At 42.8% G+C, this 22,786-nt stretch overlaps 1 protein-coding gene across 5 annotated transcripts in view; it reads left to right on the forward strand.

The window, feature by feature from the left end:
* Window positions 1-21,667, forward strand: part of ctps1b (CTP synthase 1b) — a 37,153-nt gene extending 15,486 nt beyond the window's left edge. For 4 of the 5 annotated variants that reach the window (XM_061777030.1, XM_061777029.1, XM_061777028.1 and 1 more), the window contains 15 exons: window positions 3,059-3,159; window positions 3,922-4,038; window positions 7,674-7,757; window positions 7,844-7,924; window positions 8,004-8,155; window positions 9,535-9,667; window positions 9,745-9,833; window positions 12,320-12,414; window positions 13,789-13,851; window positions 13,943-13,986; window positions 15,113-15,209; window positions 15,301-15,356; window positions 15,518-15,614; window positions 20,824-20,968; window positions 21,047-21,667. In XM_061777030.1, the coding sequence (XP_061633014.1) occupies window positions 3,059-3,159; window positions 3,922-4,038; window positions 7,674-7,757; window positions 7,844-7,924; window positions 8,004-8,155; window positions 9,535-9,667; window positions 9,745-9,833; window positions 12,320-12,414; window positions 13,789-13,851; window positions 13,943-13,986; window positions 15,113-15,209; window positions 15,301-15,356; window positions 15,518-15,614; window positions 20,824-20,968; window positions 21,047-21,125 (1,433 nt within the window). In that variant the 3' untranslated portion in view covers window positions 21,126-21,667. Of the gene's footprint in view, window positions 1,319-3,058; window positions 3,160-3,921; window positions 4,039-7,673; window positions 7,758-7,843; window positions 7,925-8,003; window positions 8,156-9,534; window positions 9,668-9,744; window positions 9,834-12,319; window positions 12,415-13,788; window positions 13,852-13,942; window positions 13,987-15,112; window positions 15,210-15,300; window positions 15,357-15,517; window positions 15,615-20,823; window positions 20,969-21,046 lie in introns of all 5 variants that reach the window. The other variant, XM_061777032.1, reaches the window with a different exon arrangement.
* The last annotated feature ends 1,119 nt before the right edge of the window (window positions 21,668-22,786 follow it).

Consider the following 22,786-nt stretch of genomic DNA (forward strand, 5'->3'; position numbering starts at 1 on the left):
CTTAAGTCATTTTCTAAAAAAAAGAATTTGATCGATACCTGCATTATCATATTATATATAACAAACGTGCGTATGTCTGTGTGTATAATTGTGAAAATAAATAGCCTACCCTTGTTTCTTTTTCATTTTAATGCCTGGTACCATTAAAGGTATATTACCTGAAGAATATATAAGCCAAAGCTTGAGATTGCGATCATATTGGTCGCATATACAAACTTTTTTCAGCTTGTGCGAGTGCAAACTTAATCTTGTTGCGTTTGCGCGAGTGCATGTTTTAAATGTTGAAAGTCACCTATTTTCCCACTGCAATCTCCTCCTCCAAAGAGAGAGGACAACTTAAGTACCGCATTTTCAAGACCATAAGGCGCACTTAAAAGTCTTAAATTTTCTCCCAAATGGACGGGGCGCCTTATAATGTGGCGCGCCTTATGTGTGCACCGAGTTCCAAAATCTGTAAATGTTGTGTGACTTTGATGAGCGCTCCGCTTCACTGACTGGGAGCATTTCCTGCCGACACACTGCTTATATAGAGGAAAGGCGGACGTGACTGAGGACAGCATGATGACGTTAAAGGGGGAAGGGTGCGTGTGAAAGAGGACGCTAACGGCACGCCCCCAGTAGGTATAGAGCGCCGTATGTGCATTGTGCAAAACAACATCGGTTTGGCTAAGGGCCACCGAAAATGGCACCTACGCAGAGACACGCTTACGAAGCACAGTTTAAACTGCAAGCTATCAGTTACACAGAGGAACGTGGGAATCGAGCAGCCGGGTGAGAATTCAAGATCAACGAATCCATGGTTCGCAAGTGGAGAAAGCAGGAAAACGAGCTTCGCCAAGTCAAGAAGACGAAGCTGAGTTTCCGCGGAAACAAGGCGAGGTGGCACGAGTTGGAAGACCAACTCGAGCAATGGATTAATGAGCAAAGAACAGCCGGGAGAAGCGTCTCTACAGTCACCATCCGACTGTGGGCAATAACGCTTGCAGAAGAAATGAAAATCGAACATTTTCAAGGAGTGCCGTCTTGGTGCTTTCGTTTTATGAAACGGCGCTATCAAGGCATCTATCGCCGGGCGAGTTACGCCACTATATGTGAATGGATTGTGGATGCCTGGGCTAAAGTATCTGATTTGACTGTTGTCCGAGCTTTCGCGAAAGCCAGCATCATTGCTGAACAGCCCCCCGGCAACGAGACTGACTCCGACAATGGCGAGAGGGAACCCGGCAGGTTTGATGGAGAACTTGCCCAGCTGTTCATTTCGTATACAGAAGATGAGGACTTTGATGGATTTGTGGATGAGGATTGATCAAAAAATAACGTGAGTACATTGTTAAACACTTGAATAAAGTACAACCGAACTCAGTTTTGCTCCCGCAGCCTTTTTAAAAATATACACGAGCATGCATGCTCGCGTATGTTTTAGCGTGCATGCATGCTACCGTATGTTTTAAGCTAGCGTATGTTTTACCATGCCTCCGCCCAATAATACGGTGTGCCTTATGTATGTGTTAAATACAGAAATAAACCCCGTAACTGAGACTGCGCCTTATGGTCGTGAAAATACGGTAGTTAAAAACAAGATCTCCGTCGCATAAGAGCTCCATCGGAGATGCCATTTTTACGCTGTGTGTAAACGGTGTTGCCACGCATTCACCTCGAAACGAAGCATTCGCAGACAGAGCTTTCCAAGGCTCTATTCTGAATGACGGTATACATGACGAAAATTTACTTCTGATTGGTTTGGCGAAAGAAATATTGCACCCATCTGAAACCAAATGAAATTCCATTTAGATTATGCCTGTCCATTCTGATTGAGGTGTTTATATGGAGCATTTTCAATCGACTTGGGCTTCTAAACCGATTATAATCTGAATAGTCTTGCATCGGGGCTAAAGTCTTGTAGTCTGATCCATACACAAGGTGCACACAGCAATGTGTGTTGTTTAAACTATCCATCCAGTCATTTTCCGAACGGGTTATCCTCACGAGGGTCGCGGGTGTGCTGGCGCCTTCTTCATTCTATACCACTTATCCTCGCTATCTAAGATGACTTTGGGCGAGAGGCGGTGTACACCCTGAACGAATCGCCGGCCAATTGCAGGGCAGATATAGAAAAACAACCTTCAATTAACCTACCATGCATGTTTTGGAATGTGGGAGGAAACCGTAGTACCCAGAGAAAACCCACACAGGCATGGGGGAGAACATGCAAACTCCATAAAGAGGCCAGATTTGCAACCAGGACCTCAAAACTTGTGAGGCAGATGAGCTAATCAGTACTCCACCGTGCTGTTGTTCAAGCTAATCCACTCAAATAAAGAAATAGTAATGCATATTATGTTAAAATGTGTAACATTACAGATTAAAAACAAATGAATAATAGTGTTAGGAATATACTAATATATGTACTCCAGTACAACTGGACATGAAAATAAATGATTTTAACTTCATGTCTGGCCGGGCGGGCACTTACCCGCTCACAACTACAGTGCATTTAAATAGAGGTATACGTCACAAAAATAATGTACTTCTGTGGTATGGTGAGCATAATTTGTTTTCTACTGAAGCTGTCATAAACTGTCCGAAAAATGTGTGCTGATTTTCACGTCACCAGTATGTTATCCTGTATTTTTTCACATCGCAATATAAATGTCAGGGTTACAAAAAAATCACAATCTCATTTTTTTCCAATATCGTGCAGCCCTAGTTCTCTGCTATCAAAAATAGCTTGGTGCTTTTATTTTTAATTACAAAATCCCTCTATTTTAAACTAAATGAAGTACAATAGAGTAATAACTTCAAGGCGTATAAGATGCAAAAAAAAATAAGTTAAATGTATGTTCGTATCATGTTAATCTGAGAACAACTTCATTTTTTTATGCCCTTATAACATTTTAATAGTGCAGGTTGTCACCTTTATTCCTTATTTTATTATTTGTCATTTTTCATTTTCACAAAAAACAGCTCATGTACAGTAGTTGTGTCATGCTTGAAAAGTGCTCAACTTTAACCTTTTAAGGCGGTACAACCCTTATCATTGTCTTCTTCCTTCCTCCAGTGGTCCCTCACATCACAGATGCAATCCAGGAATGGGTGATGAATCAGTCCAAGGTTTCTGTGGACGGCGATGGTGTGGAGCCTCAAGTTTGTGTTATAGAGGTCAGTTTGGTTGGCTTTTTTCCAAATAGTTGCAAAAACTGGATTAAAGAAAAGACACTGAGTAAAAATATGAAGAGGAACGTTGTGAAGTAACAGAAATAAGTGTTTTACATGGTGTGTTGCCTGACGCGTTAAAGCAGGGGAATATCTGTCAGCAATCTGCTGCACAGTTGGGTGTGCCGGTATAGGAACCGACTGTAAATATGACTATGTCTTAAGTTCCAAACAAAGCACAGTTGCAGTAAATTCTTCTTTTAAGACTCCTGTCAAACTTTCTTCTAGCATCATTGCTTGTTCAGCTATGGCAGGGGTGGGCATACCTGTTCTCAATGGCTACATTTGATTTGTAAAACAGATGGGCCCGGTCTTTTGTGAATGTCAAAGTTCAAATGTGTATGAAAAATAGCTTATTGTAATATTAAAATAATTCATTTTCTTTTTGTAATTGTAAAATTAATAATAATGAATTGTAGTATTTAGAATGAATTTTCCTTCCAATAAATTATTTTTAAAAATAAGTAAATTTGTCTATAGTTTATTTTACCCCAAAAATTATTTTATTTACAGTATGATCAAACAAACTTTTTTATCGCTGTACGTTGCAGGTCATGACGAAGTTATTAGCTTGCCTGCAGCCATGCGTTTATTACTCTGTAAAAGAACCGGGAAGAATCACACCTCACCAGTGTAGTCGTTGAGGTTTTATCGTAATTATGTGAGGCTCACATGTCAGTGCTCTGAGCCTGTGTGTTGTGTCCACAGCTAGGGGGCACAGTGGGCGACATCGAGAGCATGCCCTTCATAGAAGCCTTCAGACAGTTTCAGTTCAAGGTGAAGAGGGAGAACTTCTGCAACATCCATGTCAGCCTTGTACCACAGGTGAGGCCACCTTGGTGTTACAGGTCCGATGCCATCAAAATCATTTTTTTTTCAACTTCTTTATGCATAGGTCAAAATGAGTCTTCGACATATTTATTATAATAATAACTTGATTTATATAGCGCCTTTCATGGAACCCAAGGCCGCTTTACACAAAGTGGACAAACAGAACAAAGTTCACTAAGCATCAAACTGCGTGAAACAGGTGAGATTTGAGATCTAGTTTAAAAATGTCCACTGATGGGGTATTGTGGATCTCATAGGGGAGAGATTTGGTTTAAATTTGACATCTATGCAGTTTGTCTATTGAATGCCAATGGCAAAAGCCTTGCAAAAAATGATAGAATTGAAATCGCCATCATTGTGACGTAGTTTCATCAATTAGTATTTTAAGTACCTGCCCACTCAACTCTGCTGAGCGCCAACACAGCATTTCTGGGTTTTTAGGAAGCAGTACTCAGCCATACAGTCCCCTCCAAAGGTATTGGAACGACAATGTCAATTCCTTTCTTTTTGTTGTATACTGAAGACATTTAGGTTTCAGATCAAAAGATGAATATGAGACAAATGTTCACAATTTCAGCTTTTATTTCATGGTGTTTATTTCTAGATGTGTTTAACAACTCAGGACAGAACACCTTTGGTTTGAACCCACTCAGGTGAGCAAAAGTATTGGAACATGTGACTGATGGGTGCTCAGGTGTTGCCTTTTAGATTTGAAGAAGGAGTCCTATAGGGCCTTTTTGGCCTGTGCGACTCCTGAGGCAGCTGATGGCTACCGGCTGGCCAAGCGGAATGCAGCTTTGGTGGTCGCTGAAACAAAAACTCAGGTATGGGAGGAGTTCGGTGAGGCCATGGAGAAAGACTTCTGGACTGCTTCGAGGAAATTCTGGTCCATCATCCGGCATCTCAGGAGGGGGAAGCAGTGCACCATCAACACTGTGTATAGTGGGGATGGGGCGCTGCTGACCTCGACTCGGGACGTTGTGAGTCGGTGGGGAGAATACTTCGAAGACCACCTCAATTCTACCGACACGACTTCCCATGAGGAAGCTGAGGCGGGCTATCCTATCTCTGGGGTTGAGGTCACCGAGGTGGTTAAAAAGCTCCTCGGTGGCAAGGCCCCGGGGGTGGATGAGATTTGCCCGGAGTTCCTAAAGGCTCTGGATGTTGTGGGGCTGGCCTGGTTGACATGCCTCTGCAACATCGCATGGACATCGGGAACAGTGCCTCTGGATTGGCAGACTGGGGTGGTGGGCCCCCTTTTTAAGAAGGAGTACCGGAGGGTGTGTTCCAACTACTGGGGGATCACACTCCTCAGCCTCCCTGGTAAGGTCTATTCAGGGGTGCTAGAGAGGAGGGTCCGTCGGGAAGTCGAGTCTCAGATCCAGGAGGAGCAGTGTGTTTTTCGTCCTGGCTGTGGAACATTGGACCAGCTCTACACCCTTGGCAGGGTGCTCAAGGGTGCATGGGAGTTCTCCCAACCAGTCTACATGTGTTTTGTGGACTTGGAGAAGGTGTTCGACCGTGTCCCTCGGGGAGTCCTGGGGGGGTCCTTCGGGAGTATGGGGTACCGAACCCCCTGATACGGGCTCCTGTACGACCGGAGTCAGAGTTTGGGCCGCATATCCGGCAGTAAGTCTGACCCGTTCCCGGTGCAGGTTGAACTCCGCCAAGGCTGCCCTTTGTCACCGATTCTGTTCAGAACTTGTATGGACAAAATTTCAGCCGAGGCGTAAAGGGGGTCCGGTTTGGTGGCCTCAGTATTGCATCTCTGCTTTTTGCAGATGATGTGGTTCTGTTGGCTTCATCGAGCCGTGATCTCCAACTCTCACTGGAGCAGTTCGCAGCCGAGTGTGAAGCACCTCCAAATCTGAGACCATGGTCCTCAGTCGGAAAAGGGTGGCGTGCCCTCTCCAGGTCGGGGATGAGATCCTGCCCTAAGTGGAGGAGTTCAAGTATCTTGTGGTCTTGTTCACGAGTGAGGGAAGAATGGAACGGGGGATCGACAGGCGGATCGGTGTAGCGTCTGCAGTGATGCAGACTTTGTATCGGTCCGTTGTGGTCAAGAAGAAGCTAAGCCGAAAGGCAAAGCTCTCAATTTAGCGGTTGATCTACGTTCCTACCCTCACCTATGGTCACGAGCTGTGGGACGTGACCAAAGAACGAGATCCCGGATTCAAGCGTCCGAAATGAGTTTCCTCCGCAGGGTGTCCGGCTCCCCCTTGGAGATAGGGTGAGAAGCTCTGTCATCAGGGAGGATCTCAGAGTAGAGCCGCTGCTCTTCCACATCGAGAGGAGCCAGATGAGGTTGCTGGGGCATCTGATTCGGATGCCTCCCTGGTGAGGTGTTCCGGGCACGTCCCACCGGGAGGAGACCCTGGGACGACCCAGGACACACTGGAGAGACTATGTCCTTCAGCTAGCACGGGAACGCCTCAGGATCCCCCCGGAAGAGCTGGATGAAGTGGCTGGGGAGAGGGAAGTCTGGACGTCCCTGCTAAAGCTACTGCCCCCGGGACCTGACCTCGGATAAGTGGTAGAAAATTGATCGATGGATAGATGCTTAAACATTACATCATGCTTGTTTTGGGTTTCACCAGTGAAACTACATTTGCTGTTAAGCAAACATGAAGGCCAGAGAGTTGTCTATGGGAGAAAAGCAAACCATTTTGAAGCTGAGAGAAGAGGGAAAATCGATCAGAGTGTAGCATACATTGGTTGAAATTTTTTTTTTAATTAATTTGGAAGAAGATACGAAGGAAGGTAAACGCCTGCGTTCACTTCCGGGTTAGTCTGATTTACGCGTTAACGTTAAAATCAAACTAATTTGTCCCGTAAAGGGGAACCACGTCACTTTTTATAAGTGTATAAAATTTAGGAGAAAGTGACGACAATCCCTTTATCGGTTAATGGCGCAGGTAATGTCATGGCTGGGGCTTGGATGGCTGCTCTTTAAAGAAAACATGAAGGACAAGGCGAAATACATTTCATTTTATTTTAATGGGATTCAAATTAAACAGTCACGCATTTTAGAAAAGCATTATCATTAAACAAAACATAACCATAAAGAAATTAATGATTGTTGTTGTTCAGTCATATTTAAAAAAAAAAAATATATATATATATATATATATTTCACATTCTGCCAGGGTATGTAAACTTATGAGCACAACTGTACATATACAGTCATACGTACCCCTGTCATATTGGAATGAAAGTGTAGGCTACATGTTTTTATAACCACTAGGTGGCAGTGGCATTTTTTAATGAAAGTGTACAGCTTTTTCATAACCACTCGATAGCGGCATACATTTCTACAATGTGAAGGTTTTTTCCATTTGCCCCCATACCTATGTATAATGCGCACTATTGACTTTTGACAATTTTTTGGGGGGTGGGGGGGGATGCGCATTATACACGAGAAATTACATTAGTTGTAAATTTTTAAAGACATATTTGTTTTTAATTAAAAATAAATTAAAATGATCAATTTAACGATAAAACAATATTATAGACTAAATACTAAAAATACATTTTTATTAAATACCTTCATTTGTTTTAAAAAGTGAGTTAAAAGTTTGTAAAATATAGAACATTGAATTTGGATAATTTTTCTCATTTTTGTTTTTCAGCCAAACACTACAGGAGAGCAGAAGACTAAGCCGACACAAAACAGTGTGCGGGAGCTCAGAGGTCTTGGCTTGTCTCCCGACTTGGTGAGGCAAACTGCAACCACAAAAGCAAATTAAAGTTGTTTGTTATATTGAATTCACATTACAAGTGAGGTCAAATTTGTGCTTAGATAATGTGCCGTTGTACGATGCCTTTGGAAACAGCTGTCAAGGAGAAGATATCCATGTTTTGTCACGTGGAGCCAACACAGGTGATGAACAGGTCTTTCATGCCATTTAATAAATTTTATTAAGTCATCAACAAAAAATGTTTCAAACTGTCTCTTACAGGTGATCTGTGTGCATGACGTGTCTTCAGTCTACCGAGTACCTCTGTTGTTGGAGGATCAGGGAGTTGTTAGCTACTTCTGCCAAAGGCTGAACCTGCCTGTTGAGATGAGGCCCAGAAAGATGCTATCCAAGTGGAAGGAGATGGCCGATAGGTGGGCCACCCCACCCCTTTTTTTGACCACTTTATTGCTTGGGCCATATTCTAAAATGTATATACAATAAATGTGCATTTTTGTTTCTGCTCCCATTCTCCATGAGTGGTAGTAATAGAATACTGGTTCACAAATGTGTTGCAACCTCGAGAAGAAAAAAAAAACGATAACCAATCACCGATCCGATCACAAGATGGAGCAATGTGTCAATTTACATGACTTGATCATTTATTGTATATACTTGTGTACTGTATACTGAGTATGTTTAAGTATTCTCTAGCATTTTAGACAAAAGTTAAAACATCAATGACCTCTAGGGGGCATTCTAGGATTGGCCACTGATATAAGTTTAGGTCAAATCAACATTACAACATGACAGAAATAATGGTTGCTAACTTACTGTAATAAAATTACTTTAACAAATACTGTTAATGACATGCTTAATCTAACTTTCTCACTGTCCTGGCAATATGGATGGGTGTTGTCCAGAGTTTGTGTACGTTAGGCTTTTCCTTTCCCCACCCCCCAACGCGGCGTTGCTTGAACGCGGCATGCTTGAACGCGGCATGCTCCTTGTGTACATTCTTCAGGTGCCCGATCAAATTTGTTGTGTTGAAGCATTTAAATGACGTTCCCCACGACGTACTTCAGTTATGCACAGACTGCAAATAACTTACGTTTGTTTGTCTGAGACACTGCAAAATAGTCTCACACCGGCGACTTGTTTTTTCACCAACAAGATTGAAAAACGTTATTGGCTGTCAAATAAGTAACAGGACTATGCCACAAGGCTAAAAATAAAACAGCTTTTTGATTCATACGCATACGATGCGAAGTAAATGTCTTTTGCAGAGCCGATTGATGACGTTTTGGCTCGGCGAGTTATGACATGAAAGCCGATCCGCATAAAATGCTAATTATCGGCTGATACCGATCAAGCAGATCAGATCGGTGTAAAGTCTAGTATTAACAGGCGCTTTGTTCCCTTTAACATGCTCTTTGTGTTGCTTATTGCCAAATAACAAGGTGTATTTTTAAGATAAATGCTCATTTAACAGTTGTCATTTATTTTAATCAATCCAAGGCACATCTGTGCAATAACTGCTCTCTTCATTCAGCAACCTAAATAGTCTCTCCTTTAGAGTATATGTGCTGTATTATAATAGTGGCTTTGATATGGTGTTAAGCTTATTTGAGGAGATAAGCTATTTGTTTGAGTATAATACGTCTTCAGGCAAAATGGGAAAAAGCCAGTGTATGTCGAGTAGAACATGGTTAAATGAGCTGAATTTTAGCATCTGCCATAAATGTTGAGATTTTATACGTACATGCTGATTTGAATCCATGGCAATGTTAATTCTTTCTTATTCACATTTCAGGTCCGACCGTCTGCTAGAGCACGTTTCCATCGCCCTGGTGGGAAAGTACACAAAGCTGTCAGACTCCTACACATCCGTCATCAAGGCCCTGGAGCACTCTGCGCTCGCCATCAGTTACAAGCTCGAGGTCAAGGTAGGAAAATGTCTCTCAACGGTCCGTTGTGATGTTTGATAATGGTTGGTTAAACGTGATGTCTGCATATGTTTCAGTACATAGACTCAGCCGACTTGGAGCCGGCCACTTTGCAGGACGAGCCGGTGAAATATCATGAGGCTTGGCAAAAACTCTGCAGCTCTAAGTGAGTGCTTAAACCACCGTTTCTGTTGTAGCCACACGATGGCAGCAGAGAGACACTGACTCACAAACACAGTACTGTACTTAAAATGAGGCTTATAATAATAATGAATTTTCTTCACAAATGCACTATTCATTTTATGTGTTCTTATTAATGCAGGTGCAGCATTTTTTGTTTGCATTCTTGAAAGTTTAGTAGCTCTATATCGTATCATGTTAACGAGTGATGAATGAAAGTTTTGGCCAAAAATTAGAAAACCAAGGCTGAAAATCGAAACACCGAAAGAAATTATCCAATTTTTAGTAAAATTGCATCTAAGACTAGGCTTTACGCGATCAGGATTTTTGGGGCCGATCACCAAGCATGTTTTTGGGGTTCGGGAGGAAACCGGAGTGCCCGGAGAAAACCCACGGAGGCACGGGAAGAACATGCAAACTCCACACAGGCGGTGCCGGGGTACCCCGGTCCTCAGAACTGGGAGGCAGACGCTCTAACCAGTCCCCCACCGTGCCGCCACATTACAACATGACAGAAATAATGGGTCCTAACTTACTGTAATAAAATTTACTTTTTTATTGTAATTACATTACACCACACACACCGGAACTTTAGAACATGATTCGACAGAACGCCTTTACAACTGTTAGTGTTAGTGTCAGGTTCAAACAACCTAGAACATTTAATAAACAAGGAAGGAAGACAAGAGTGGTTCTTTTGACTTGCGAGAAGAACGGACAGAGTTGTACGCAGTTACAACCTCCTACCGCTCTGAGCACACTCTGCCGAGCCCTCTCTTTTTATTTCCTTAGGGTGGTTCCTAGTTACACAGACGTTGCTGCTGCTATATTGAGATAAGGGCACACACAGCAGCAACGTGAAACAATCATAGATATAACTCATTGTGCAGATGATAATCCAGATGTGTTCTTCATCAGCGTTGATTGTTTTAACCTTCGACCGCAAAATGTTCCGGCCGCTATCTTTTGATAAGGGCACAGTTCTTTTTCACAGACAACTTCAACTTACATGATACAATCAACATTATACTGCTGAATAAATGCTTTGCAATAGGATTAGAGTAAACATGAGATAACTTATGTACATTTATTCTAACAGCTAGCACTAGCTTGCTAGGCTACATAACGTTTTGTTGCCTGCTTGTGAGCTGTATCATATTAAAAGTACAGGAACATACCTCAAGTAATCCTTGAATTAAAATCCTCTCCCAAGCACCAGTGACCACCAACACGTTTTTCCCCATTTAGTTCTTATAATACACACGACGCGATGCAATGTTGTTGTCGTCACCATGGTAACGAGTGTATTCAGTCACATTTGAGTTGACAAGATAAAGCCCAGTGATCGTAAAAGATGGGGTATCGGAATACAAGATTTAATTGCAGTCGTCTGACATAGTGCAATCGTGAAAGACCAAATTTGTCTTGTAGTCTGATTCACGCATTACGTGTTGTCTGTCCCACACTGCCGACGTTTTTTTTTTTTATATAACTTTATTGGTGGTCAGATATTTACAGTACTACGTCAAAAGACACGCGACAAGGCTAAAAATAAACTAGCTTTTGGATTCAAATATACCGTACACGATGGTGACGCGGAGTAAATGTCTTTTGCGGAACTGCGAATTATGACATAAAAGCTGACCAGCATAAAATGCTAATTATCGGCCAATACCAATCAGGCCGATAAGATCGGTGTACTAACCTCAGTGTAAATCGTATCACAAATTTTTTCATATCAGTCGATATCGATATGTATCACAATATGATACAAATGCCTATTTTCCTTAAATCTTCCCTGTTACTCTTAACCTTTTTAAATATGTTTCTGTCAAAAGTTGAACATGACATTATCCAACTGTGTAAGACAAATAAAACACACGTATTTATAGACATGTACAATCTGACCATGCAAAAGCTTTCCAATTCAAATTTTCGGGTGGGGGGGGCATCTCGCTGCTCCTGTACTGTGCGTGTCAACCTAACTTGGCATGGTTCTACTGACGCCACGATTGGTTCAGCGCAGCGCAACTCAAATTATTAATTGCTATTGTTATTTTCCGTCAAAACATGGACGAATGCAATCTATCAGTCTATTCATCATGTCTCAAGATTTTATCAAGGAAAAGTCATTTATAAATATGTATCTTTATTATTTTATTGTCGCATACCCCTAACGAAGACATTTTGGCAGACTGTCATTGACTGTCGTAGCCGCTAAACGGCAAGACTGAGACTCCACGGAGCACACAACCTCGTCGTTGGTGGGCCCTCCAAGGTTTATCCAGACAAGCGTGTGCTCGCTGCGGTTTTTGCTTGCATCATCAACATCCTGTTTCGGCAATCTTGTTTTACCGACAAAAGTCTTCCGGACGAAAACCAAAAATGCACTTTTGGTCCATTTTTGGTAGAAAATTTTCAGTGGCCGAAAAGTCGTTGCATCAATAATGCTAACTGTATTTTCCATCACAGTGGGGTGTTGGTGCCTGGTGGTTTTGGTGTGAGAGGAACAGAAGGCAAGATGTTGGCCATAAACTGGGCAAGAAAACAGAATAAACCCTTCCTAGGTAAGAAACTAAACCGTCTCCAGTCAGCAAAGTAGAGACCTAGGGTGTCCTGGTGCCAAGTGCACGTGTGGACACCCTTATGCTTGAACATGGTGTTTGTTATGGACAATCCGTGATGAGCACAGAAGTCCAATAACAGAACACCGCTCTGGTTCTGATCGGGGGCGCCGTTCCTCCCAATCACGCCCTTCCAGGTATCACTGTCATTGCCCACGTGAGCATTGAAGTCCCCCAGCAGAACGATGGAGTCCCCAGCGGGAGCGCTCTCCAGCACCCCTTCCAAGGACTCCAAAAAGGGTGGGTACTCTGAACTGCTGTTTGGTGCATAGGCACAAACAACAGTCAGGACCCGTCCCCCCCACCCGAAGGCGGAGGGAGGCTACCCTCTCGTCCACCGGGGTGAACCCCAACGTACAGGCACTGAGCAGGTGTGGGTATACTTGCCACCCAACTCTCACCGTGGGCAACTCCAGAGTGGAAGAGGGTCCAACGCCTCTTGAGAGGACTGGTGTGTGGAGGCGAGTCCGACTATATCTAGTCGGAACATCTCGACCTCACATACCAACTCGGGCTCCTTCCCTGCCAGAGAGGTAACATTCCACGTACCTAGAGCCAGCTTCTCTAGCCGGGGATCGGATCGCCAAGGTCCCTACCTTCGACTACTGCCCAGCTCGCACTGCACCCGACCCCTATGGCCCCTCCCACAGGTGGTGAGCCCATGTGAAGGGGGACCCACGTTACCCTTTCGGACTGCGCCCGGCCGGGCCCCATGGGTGCAGGCCCGGCCACCAGGCGCTCTCCTTCGAGCCCCACCTCCAGGCCTGGCTCCAGAGGGGGGCCCCGGTGACCCGCGCCCGGGCAATGGAATCGTCCTGAATTCTTTGTCATCATAGGGGTTTTTGGAGCTGTGCTTTGTCTGGTCCCTCACCTAGGACCTGTTTTCCATGGGTGACCCTGCCAGGGGCATAAAGGCCCAGACAACTTGGCTCCTAGGATCATTGGGACACACAAACCCCTCCACCATGATAAGGTGACAGCTCAAGGAGGGGAATGTAGCATTCACAACTACAATTATGTTGAATTGATACTCATTGGACTTTGTTAATCAACACTGAGCATTATTCTTTGTGAAGGTAGAATTTTTGATACCGCGTCTCCTATTAAATTGTGCCAGTGTAACTAATCAACTGTCTCATCATTGGATAGCTGTTTTATCTCTAGAGCCCTTAGAATAATATAAATTACTGTGCGATAAACAATTGGAACAATGTGCTGCGAAATAGATTTTCATTGTGAAACAAAAAAACGACAGAGATCTCTTGGATTCAATTGCACTACTTCAGCAAAAATGTCATCTGTCTTGTTTTCATGCAGGTGTGTGTTTGGGCATGCAGCTGGCCGTGTGCGAGTTTGCCCGCAATGTTCTCGGCTGGGAAGGTGAGCTATTGCGACACATCGACATTTGAGTCCCTTTGTTTGGCGTTGTGTTTGGGCGGAAATTTGACCCGTTTTGGTTTTCTTTTCTCAGATGCCAACTCCACGGAGTTCAACCCGGACTCCAAGTACCCGGTGGTAGGTTGTCTTTGTGTGACTGCTGTGCTTTTATGTCCTCTTGTGTGTAATAATGTTCACACCAACAAGTAAAATTATTTATTTGAATCCACCTATAATGCTTTCTCTTTATAAATGTCAATTATTCTCTACTTTTATTTTTTATTTGTGATTGTAAGGACGGCCATTAAACTATGGGGAAAAATTAATGAGCAATTAATTTTGAAATGAGTCAGTAAAATATTATGAACACGGTGGACGACTAGTTAGAGCGTCAGCATCACAGTTCTGAGGACCGGGGTTCAATCCCCGGCCCCGCCTGTGTCTAGTTTGCATGTTCTCCATGTGCCTGCGTGAGTTTTCTCCGGGCACTCCTGTTTCAAAATTTCAAGAGCACTGTCAGTAATCATTCTGTTTTGCAGCAGGGGGTACTAGTTTTAATGTATACATTATTTTGCCTTTAAGCTGTTTTTAATTGGTCACATTCTGTTTGTGTAAGGTCTTTGTGGGTTTAAAGTGGGTCCTAAAAGACCTAAATTTGTCTTCCTTAAACCCACAGATACCCTCTGGGTCCATAATTAAGGCCCGAGTACCAGGGTGTGTGTAGGTCCTCTTCAAAACATGATTCTTCAGACAAAATAATTGCCTTTTGGGGGACTCAAAATGCCAGAGAGCACACAATATTTTTGCCCGTGCGGATATCATGGTAAGAATGTATTTTAGGGGTCCTGAACACAAGCGCACAAAACCCATTCAGTAGCACCCTCAGAAAGTTTCATCTATCATAACAAGACACACCAGAAAGTCTCAAAGACGTGCATGAAAATGAACATGAGTTCGGCCATTTTGGTTTTGAAGCAGCTGTTTTACCAATGCTCGTACATTGGCATGCTCTTGTATTGAAATTCACCCAAATGAGTCCCAATCAGAAGCAGGTATTCTAGACAAATGTGCCAAGCTAAATTGCGTTTGTTTCCCCCCACCCTACGCTATCGAATGTAGGCTGGGCATGGCGTCGAAGTTTGATCATCGACAGTTCACCAGCAATAATGAGTGCAAAGGCTCCTTCATCTCTGCTTACAGGTTTAATTGTGATTGATTTAAGGTACAGCGCATAGGTTTCAATGCAATTGTTTGTTCTGTGCAGGTGATCGACATGCCAGAGCACAACCCGGGCCAGATGGGAGGCACAATGAGGCTTGGCCAGAGGCGAACCATCTTCAAATCCCAAAACAGTGTGCTGAGTACGTGCGGACTCGGGACCTCTGTGATCGTTATACTCTATTTCAAGCCACTTCAGTTTTGATGAATTGGTCTTTTCATTCACCCTTGCAGGAAAACTTTATGGAGACGTGGACCACGTTGATGAGCGGCACAGACACAGATTTGAGGTGAGACACTAGCCCTCAAAGATAAATAGATGATCAGAAGCTAAGGCCCTCTTCAATCAACCCCATTTTAATCTCTCGGTCCAGATCTAATCTGGCGGTATTGAGCGGCAAACTCTTTGACTTGCTCTTTAAGAAGATGATTTGCTCTCCCCTCGCTCCAGGTGAACCCTGAGCTCAAGCACCACTTTGAAGAGAAAGGGCTTCAGTTTGTCGGCCAGGACGTGGCGGGGGAGCGGATGGAGATCATTCAGTTGGAGGGTGAGATAATCACAATCACTGAAACACACACTCCTTAATCGATTGAATAAATCAATCGGGGTTGGACTACGACTCTTAAAATGCCCCGTTTCCAGTGCACGGTATCTACACGACTTGTTCTTGACATTTTTTAATAGGCCTTAGTTGAAGATTATCATGTAGTATTGTTATATTTAAGGATACAAATGACAAAAATAAAGACTCATGCTAACCTTGGCATACCTTGTTGCTAAGCCCTAGCCCTGGATGGTCCCTGGGGTCTCCCTGTCAGAAAGTCCAGTCGCCAGTTGCACATCGACGTGTTGAACCCCAGCTGGTCCAGTTTGTGAATCATTTGTTTGGGGATGATGGTATTGAATGCTGAGCTGAAGTCTATGAACAGCATTCTGACATATTGAGTCCTTAGAGTCCGGGTGTGTGAGGGCAGAGTGGTGGTGAAGATGGCATCATCGGTTGACCGGTTGGACCAATATGCAAACTAGAAGGGGTCCGAGGAGGCGTGGAGGGAGGACTTGACTGTCAGTGACAGCACCTGGTCACCAGGAGGGGGTGGAGACTTGTGTGGAGGTGTGCTGTTGTGTGCCTTTAAGCAAGCAAATAAGTTGTTAAGCTCATTCAGCAGGGAGGCGGAGCTGTCACAGGTCTGTGGTGGGGGTTTGTAGTCTGTAATGGTCTGAATACCTCGCCAAAGACTCCTGGTGTCACTGCTGTTACTGAAGCAGTGGGCGATCCTCCTGGAGTACTCCCTCTTGGCCTCCCTGATGCCACGAGACAGATCGGCCCTAGCTGTCCTCAGGCCCTCCTCATCTCGAGATCTGAAAGCAGCGTTGCGGACCTTCAGTAGACCTCTACCGTCAGCCATGGCTTCTGATTAGCATGAACAGTGATGGACTTAGTGGTGGTGACATCATCCATGCACTTGCTGATGTAGCCAGTAGCAGTCTTTGGTGATGGAGTTGTACGTGGCATCCTGTTTGAACATGGTCCAGTCACTGGTGGCAAAACAGTCTTGAAGTGCCACTAGGGACCCTTCTGGCTACAGTCGTACCGGTTTCGTAACTAGTTGGATGACTTTAACCAGTGGTCTGTAAGCTGGCTTTAGCATTACAGTGAGGTGGTCTGAGGCACTGAGGTGGGGGAAGGGAAGATTCTTGTAGGCTCCTCTCAGGGGGGGTAAAAATATTGTTCAGTGTTGTTTCCCCTTGTTGGAAAGTGAATGCTTGAGTAGAGTTATGGAAACACAGTCTTGGGGTCACCATGGTTGAAATCCCCAGCCAGGATGAGGAAAGCATCTGGGTGGGCTATCTGCTGCTCACTGATGTGAGGGTATAGTTCACTCAGCGCCTCACTCAGCGCTTCTCGTTATCAGATGAAGCTGTGAGACTGCAGACTTCCCTCAAGGCCAGCAATGCAAAAAGGAGTTTTTCACAGTGTTAAATGCTTGTGCCACAACATTTAATGGCTTTGTCCTTGGCTCACGCAGAAGCTTGTTAAAAGATTCACTAACACGCCTCCAGTTTAAACACTAATGTTAGGCACAGGGTGGCGACTATTTGTTATGCCTTATTGCTGTCCATGTACAATATTATTGCATCCCCTTAGTGTTTATTTCTGCAATACCAGTATTTTTTTCTCCTCGTTAGTACTTTATTGGCCCTATTTTTTTATTATTGCATCCCACAGGGAAGGTTTGGATTTTTAGTCGCTTCTTTTTGTAGTCTGTCACATCGATTTATTTTGGTTTGTATTTAGAGCATATTCACTTTTTCTGTTTATAACATTAAGATCTCCACATTGGCAAAAAAATATATTTTTGACAATTTTTTTGTTTTCACCAACTTCTCCACTCGATAAACCAAATGACTCTTGATCATTTGAACCCACCTTTTTTTTGTTCTTTTTTTAATGTGGAGGAAAACAAATGGAATCTGTGACTGGCAGGTTGTGTTGCTTAAGCCTATCCTATTACTGTACATTGATTATTCAAACAACAAATGGTACTGAATGTCAATGCTCTGTTTCAGATTCAAGATTCATTTACTGTATACTAGTTAGGGGTGTACCCAACATGAAAACCAGAGTTGTCTATGGATGAAAAAACAAACAATTGTGAAGCTGAGAGATGGAAAATCAAATGTACTGGTATTTTTTGGGCTTTACACAATCAGGATTTTTGGGACCGATCAGCAAGTTTAAAAAAACACCGAACACCGATCCGATCACAAGATGGAGCAATGTGTCTATTTACATGACTTGTTCATTTATTGTATATACTTGTGTACTGTATACTCTATCCATTCATCCATCCATCCATTTTATGTACAGCTTATCCTCTCAAGGGTTGCAGGTGTGCTAGAGTCTGCCAGCTCAAATTATTCTCTAGCATTTCAGACAAAAGTTAAAACGTCAATGACCTCGAGGGGGCATTCAAGGATTGGCCACTGACATAAGTTTAAATCCGATCAACATTACATGACAAAAATAATGGGTGCTAACTTACTGTAATTAAATTACTTTAATAAAATGCTGTTAACGACATGCTTACCCTAACTTCCTCACTGTACACTGCTATATGGACGGGTGTTGTCCAGAGTTTGAGTCCGTTTGACACTTTTGTCCCCCCCACGCTGCGTTGCTTGTACGCGGCATGCTCCTCTTGTACATTTTTCAGGTGATCGATCAAATTTGTGTTGAAGCATTTAGATGACATTCCCCACGACGTACTTCAGTTGTGTACAGACTGCAAATAACTTGCGTGTTGTTTGTCTGAGACCCCGCAAAACAGTCCCACACCGACGACGTGTTTTTTCACTGACAAGATTGAAAAAACTTTATAGGCCGTCAGATGGTTACAGTACTGCGCAACAAGACACGTGACGAGGCTAAAAATAAACTAGCTTTTGGATTCATGCGAGACGAAGACGCGGAGTTAAATGTCTTGTGCGCAGCTGATCAATGACGTCATTGATCGGATCAGCCACTTATGACATGAAAGCCGATCAGCATAAAATGCTAATTGTCGGCCGATACCGATAACGCCGATCAGATCGGTGTAAAGTCTAGTATTTTTTTATTTAGTCAATATGATATGAAATATTTTTGTACAAATATGAATATTTCAGCTTTTATTCCCAGGTATTTACACCTGGATCAGATAACGAACTTGGAACATAGCACCTTTTGTTTGAACCTACTCATTTTTGGTGAGCAAAAAGCTTGTCACATGCTTGCTCAGGTGTGTCCTTTTACTTTGGCTATTGAAACAAATACAGTTAGGGACTAAGTAAACCCTTTCGCAAATTACAAAACACTGCGAGTAATTGACGTCCCATCCCCATCTTGCTCATAGATGCCACACGATAGCAGAAAAGCACTACTTTTCTGGTAGACAGGGCTATGGCCTAAAATGAATTTTCTTCCCTCACTTTTGGTGCTTTGAGAGAAGAGTTTTAAATTCAGAATTTTGTTTTGGTCACAGTAATTGCTGAAAGTGCCACTTTGCAAAGTTAGGGTGTTGGAAATGGAAGCAAGGAATTCAGTGCTTTTTGGACAATTTCTAGGTACTCTACCCTTGATTTTAATCTCCTACACAACTCTGTGGGGAGGGGCAGTCTTCCTCAATGTGCCGGTTAGCAACTCCATACACCAGTTGACTAACATGCATGTGATATGGTGTAGCTTCACGAATAAGTTTCATAGACATGTTATCCGCTTGAATTGGTTATATTGAGATAACAACTCACAGGTTCTCACAAGTGTTTAGGCACTATAAAAGCATCCCACCGCACCATTCATCAGTTGCATTGGCTTGCTCATTTCCCACATCCTGTCTTTTTCTGTCCTCTTTCATCTTGTCCTATTGGTTAGTTGTTGTTGCATAAACGGACTTTACAGCACATTTTTGTGGTTGTTTTAAATACATGTTTCATTTTGTTTAGTCAGACAGTAAAGTTCAACTGGGAGTTGCAATAAACACCTTGAAGCCTCTTCTTTTGATGAATTGTTCACTATTTGCACAAATATAATCAGTCTGCTTTATTGTTGTTGTTATAAATATTACTCCTGTATTATTATTATAAATCAAATAATTATTTACTGTTGAGAGGCAGAAATTTTGAGGATTTGGACAATTTTAAGTTCAACAAGGTCTCTGAACGATTAATCGATTATCAAGTCGTTATTGGATTAATTTGATTTAAATTTGTATTTGATTTGTTGTCGATAAAGCGATTGATTGTTGCACCTCTGTACAGGTACTATTGCACTTATTAAAAGTGCATACTGTACATGAAACCCCATTATGAGAAAAATCTAAGGTTTTGGACAACCGTAACCTCTAAAACTGTTCATTTTTTAATAATTCCATCCATCCATTTTGTGAGCCGCTTCTCCTCACGCGGGTCGCGGGCGTGCTGGAGCCTATCCCAGCCATCATCGGGCAGGAGGTGGGGTACACCCTGAACTGGTTGCCAGCCAATCGCAGGGCACATACAAACAAACAACCATACGCACTCACAGTCACACCTACGGGTAATTGTTAAATTAATTTTATTTTTAATGGGATTCAAATTAAAGCATTTCAGAAAAATACGATTAAACAAAACATAATGAGATGGACCTCACAAATTACAGGTACATATCAGCAATCATACATATGTTTATTTCTGTAACTTGACAAACATAAATGCCAAAAGGTTTTTAAATTGTATTGAATTAATTCGATTTGTCTCAGGTATTGATTACAAGCTGATGCAGATACAACGACTAGGCTACACAATTTATAAACACGATATGATCTTCTGGACTTTTGCTTCACGAAATGTTTTCGATCTGGATCTTTTTACATTTTAGTTGATTTCCCCTGGTTTATCTAATGGTCTACATAATAGTGATTTGTTAAAAGAAATTATGTAAATCATTGTTTTTAATTTACATTAATGTTGTTGCAGTTGCAAGACAACTTATTTAAAAAAACAACAAAGCACTGAATTTGTTTGCCCCCCCCCCCCTCCCCTACAAAAAAGTACAGATAAGAATACTGTTAAAGTACCGAATCGATAAACACTATCGTTAATAGTAGTATTGTTAAATTCTCAACGAAAACCTTCCGCTCCCCCAGTAGACACACAGGAATCTGCGATGGAGTAAACGAATAAGTGGTAGTGACGAAGGTTTGAGATCAAATAACGCTGCGCTGTGTTCTTTTCAGAGCACTGCTATTTTATCGGAGTTCAGTATCATCCCGAGTTCACCTCCAGGCCTATCAAACCTTCGCCGCCCTACTTTGGCCTCCTGTTGGCTTCTGCTGGCAAACTCCAGAGCTACCTGGCAAAGGGCTGCCGCCTGTCTCCACGGTAACCAGCACAGAAACCCACTTATCTCCATGAGTGCGTTAGTCTTGCGGCGGTAACGCCGTTTCTCCCATTTTGCAGGGACACATACAGCGACCGCAGCGGAGGCAGCTCTCCCGACGTCGACATCGCCGAGCTCAAACTCCCGTCGTTGTCGTGAGACTTGGGCCGCCCCTGTGCCAACTATTAGACAAAGTGCCACTCAAAACGTTTTTTCAGCCTAATGGGTAAAATATACTGTTGATTATTTATACTTTTCGGTGAATGGATAAAGCTTTGAGGGATGTCTAAAGCAAAATTTTTTTTTTTTTTGGAAAAGTTGTGGTTATTGTGTATGGTGTGTATGACAAGCAGCATAGTGTTTTATCTCTGGGATAGATCAAAAGCGTAGTTTATTACGCATTTAGCTTTAAAAGTTTTACATAAATGAATTATTTTACATTGAATACAATTGAGGTCAAAGACGAGTGTGTCTATTGCAAACTACTGCAGTATTTCTCCGACATTCAGTTTTATGTACATATCAATGATTTTTACATTGAGATTGAGTGTACTGTATATACAAATGTTATCCTCCTTTATTATCACTGACATGCCTTTTGCAAACCTGTATGAAATTCCAGACGTGTATAAATGCAAAAACAATACTTCAGATTTCGTTTTGTCACCTCTGCCTTGATAAAATAAACGGCCTCAGCATAATGTTCATTTCTCTTTCACCAACCTTTCACTTTATCTTAACCTGTAAATCACCCAATTTTGTGCCATCTTCAGTCAACACAATGCTGAATGTAATTGTCATCTCTCCTCCATAATTCAGCCTAATATTGCTAAATTACACAAAAAGTTGTCACATTGTAAATGCAATTTTTGAGCCCCCATTTCTTAGCATAAATTTACGTAATCCTAAAGATTTAGATTTTGACTACTGATGATTTTTACGTGTCCATCAGATGGTGCTACTCTTCCCCATTCAAAGCATGCTGTAAATTTTGACACCTTCGTGTTAGCTGCTGAAGTATCATTGATGTTGGAAAGGTCTTCTCGCTTAGAAGTGCATACAGTTTTGAATTATTCATTCATTCAGTTCCCGTACCACTTATCCTAATTAGGGTCGCGGGCGTGCTGGAGCCCATCCTAGCTGACTCTGGGCAAGAGGCGGGGTACACCCTGAACTGGTCGCCAGTCAATCCAGGGCACATATAAACAACCACCGTGCCGCCTGTTTTGAATTAATACAAGTAAATGGTTAAAATCACCAAAATATGATTAATATTTGATGTGTAGATACAGTGGGTACGGAATTTATTCATCCATCCATGCATTTTCTGTACCGCTTTATCCTCACAAGGGGCGTGGGCGTGCTGGAGCCTATCCCAGCTATCTTCGGGCGAGAGGCGGGGTGCACCCTGAACTCGTCGCCAGCCAATCGCAGGGCACATATAAACAAACAACCATTCGCGCACACATTCACACCTACGGGCAATTTAGAGTCTTCAATCAACCTACCATGCATGTTTTGGGGATGTGGGAGGAAACCACAGTGCCCGGAGAAAACCCACGCAGGCACGGGGAGAACATGCTAACTCCACACAGGCAAGGCCGTACTTGAACCTGGGTCCTCAGAACTGCGAGGTAGATGTGCTAACCAGTGGATCACTGGGCCGCCTGTTTTGAATTAATTCAAGTAAATGGTTAAAATTACCAAAATATGATTAATATTTGATGTGTAGGTACAGTCGGTACGGAAAGTATTCAGACCCCCTTAAATGCTTCATTCTTTGTTATATTGCAGTCATTTGCTAAAAGAATTTAAGTTTT

The sequence above is a fragment of the Phyllopteryx taeniolatus genome, chromosome 6 (assembly GCF_024500385.1).
Source record: "Phyllopteryx taeniolatus isolate TA_2022b chromosome 6, UOR_Ptae_1.2, whole genome shotgun sequence".
Lineage (NCBI taxonomy): Eukaryota > Metazoa > Chordata > Actinopteri > Syngnathiformes > Syngnathidae > Phyllopteryx > Phyllopteryx taeniolatus.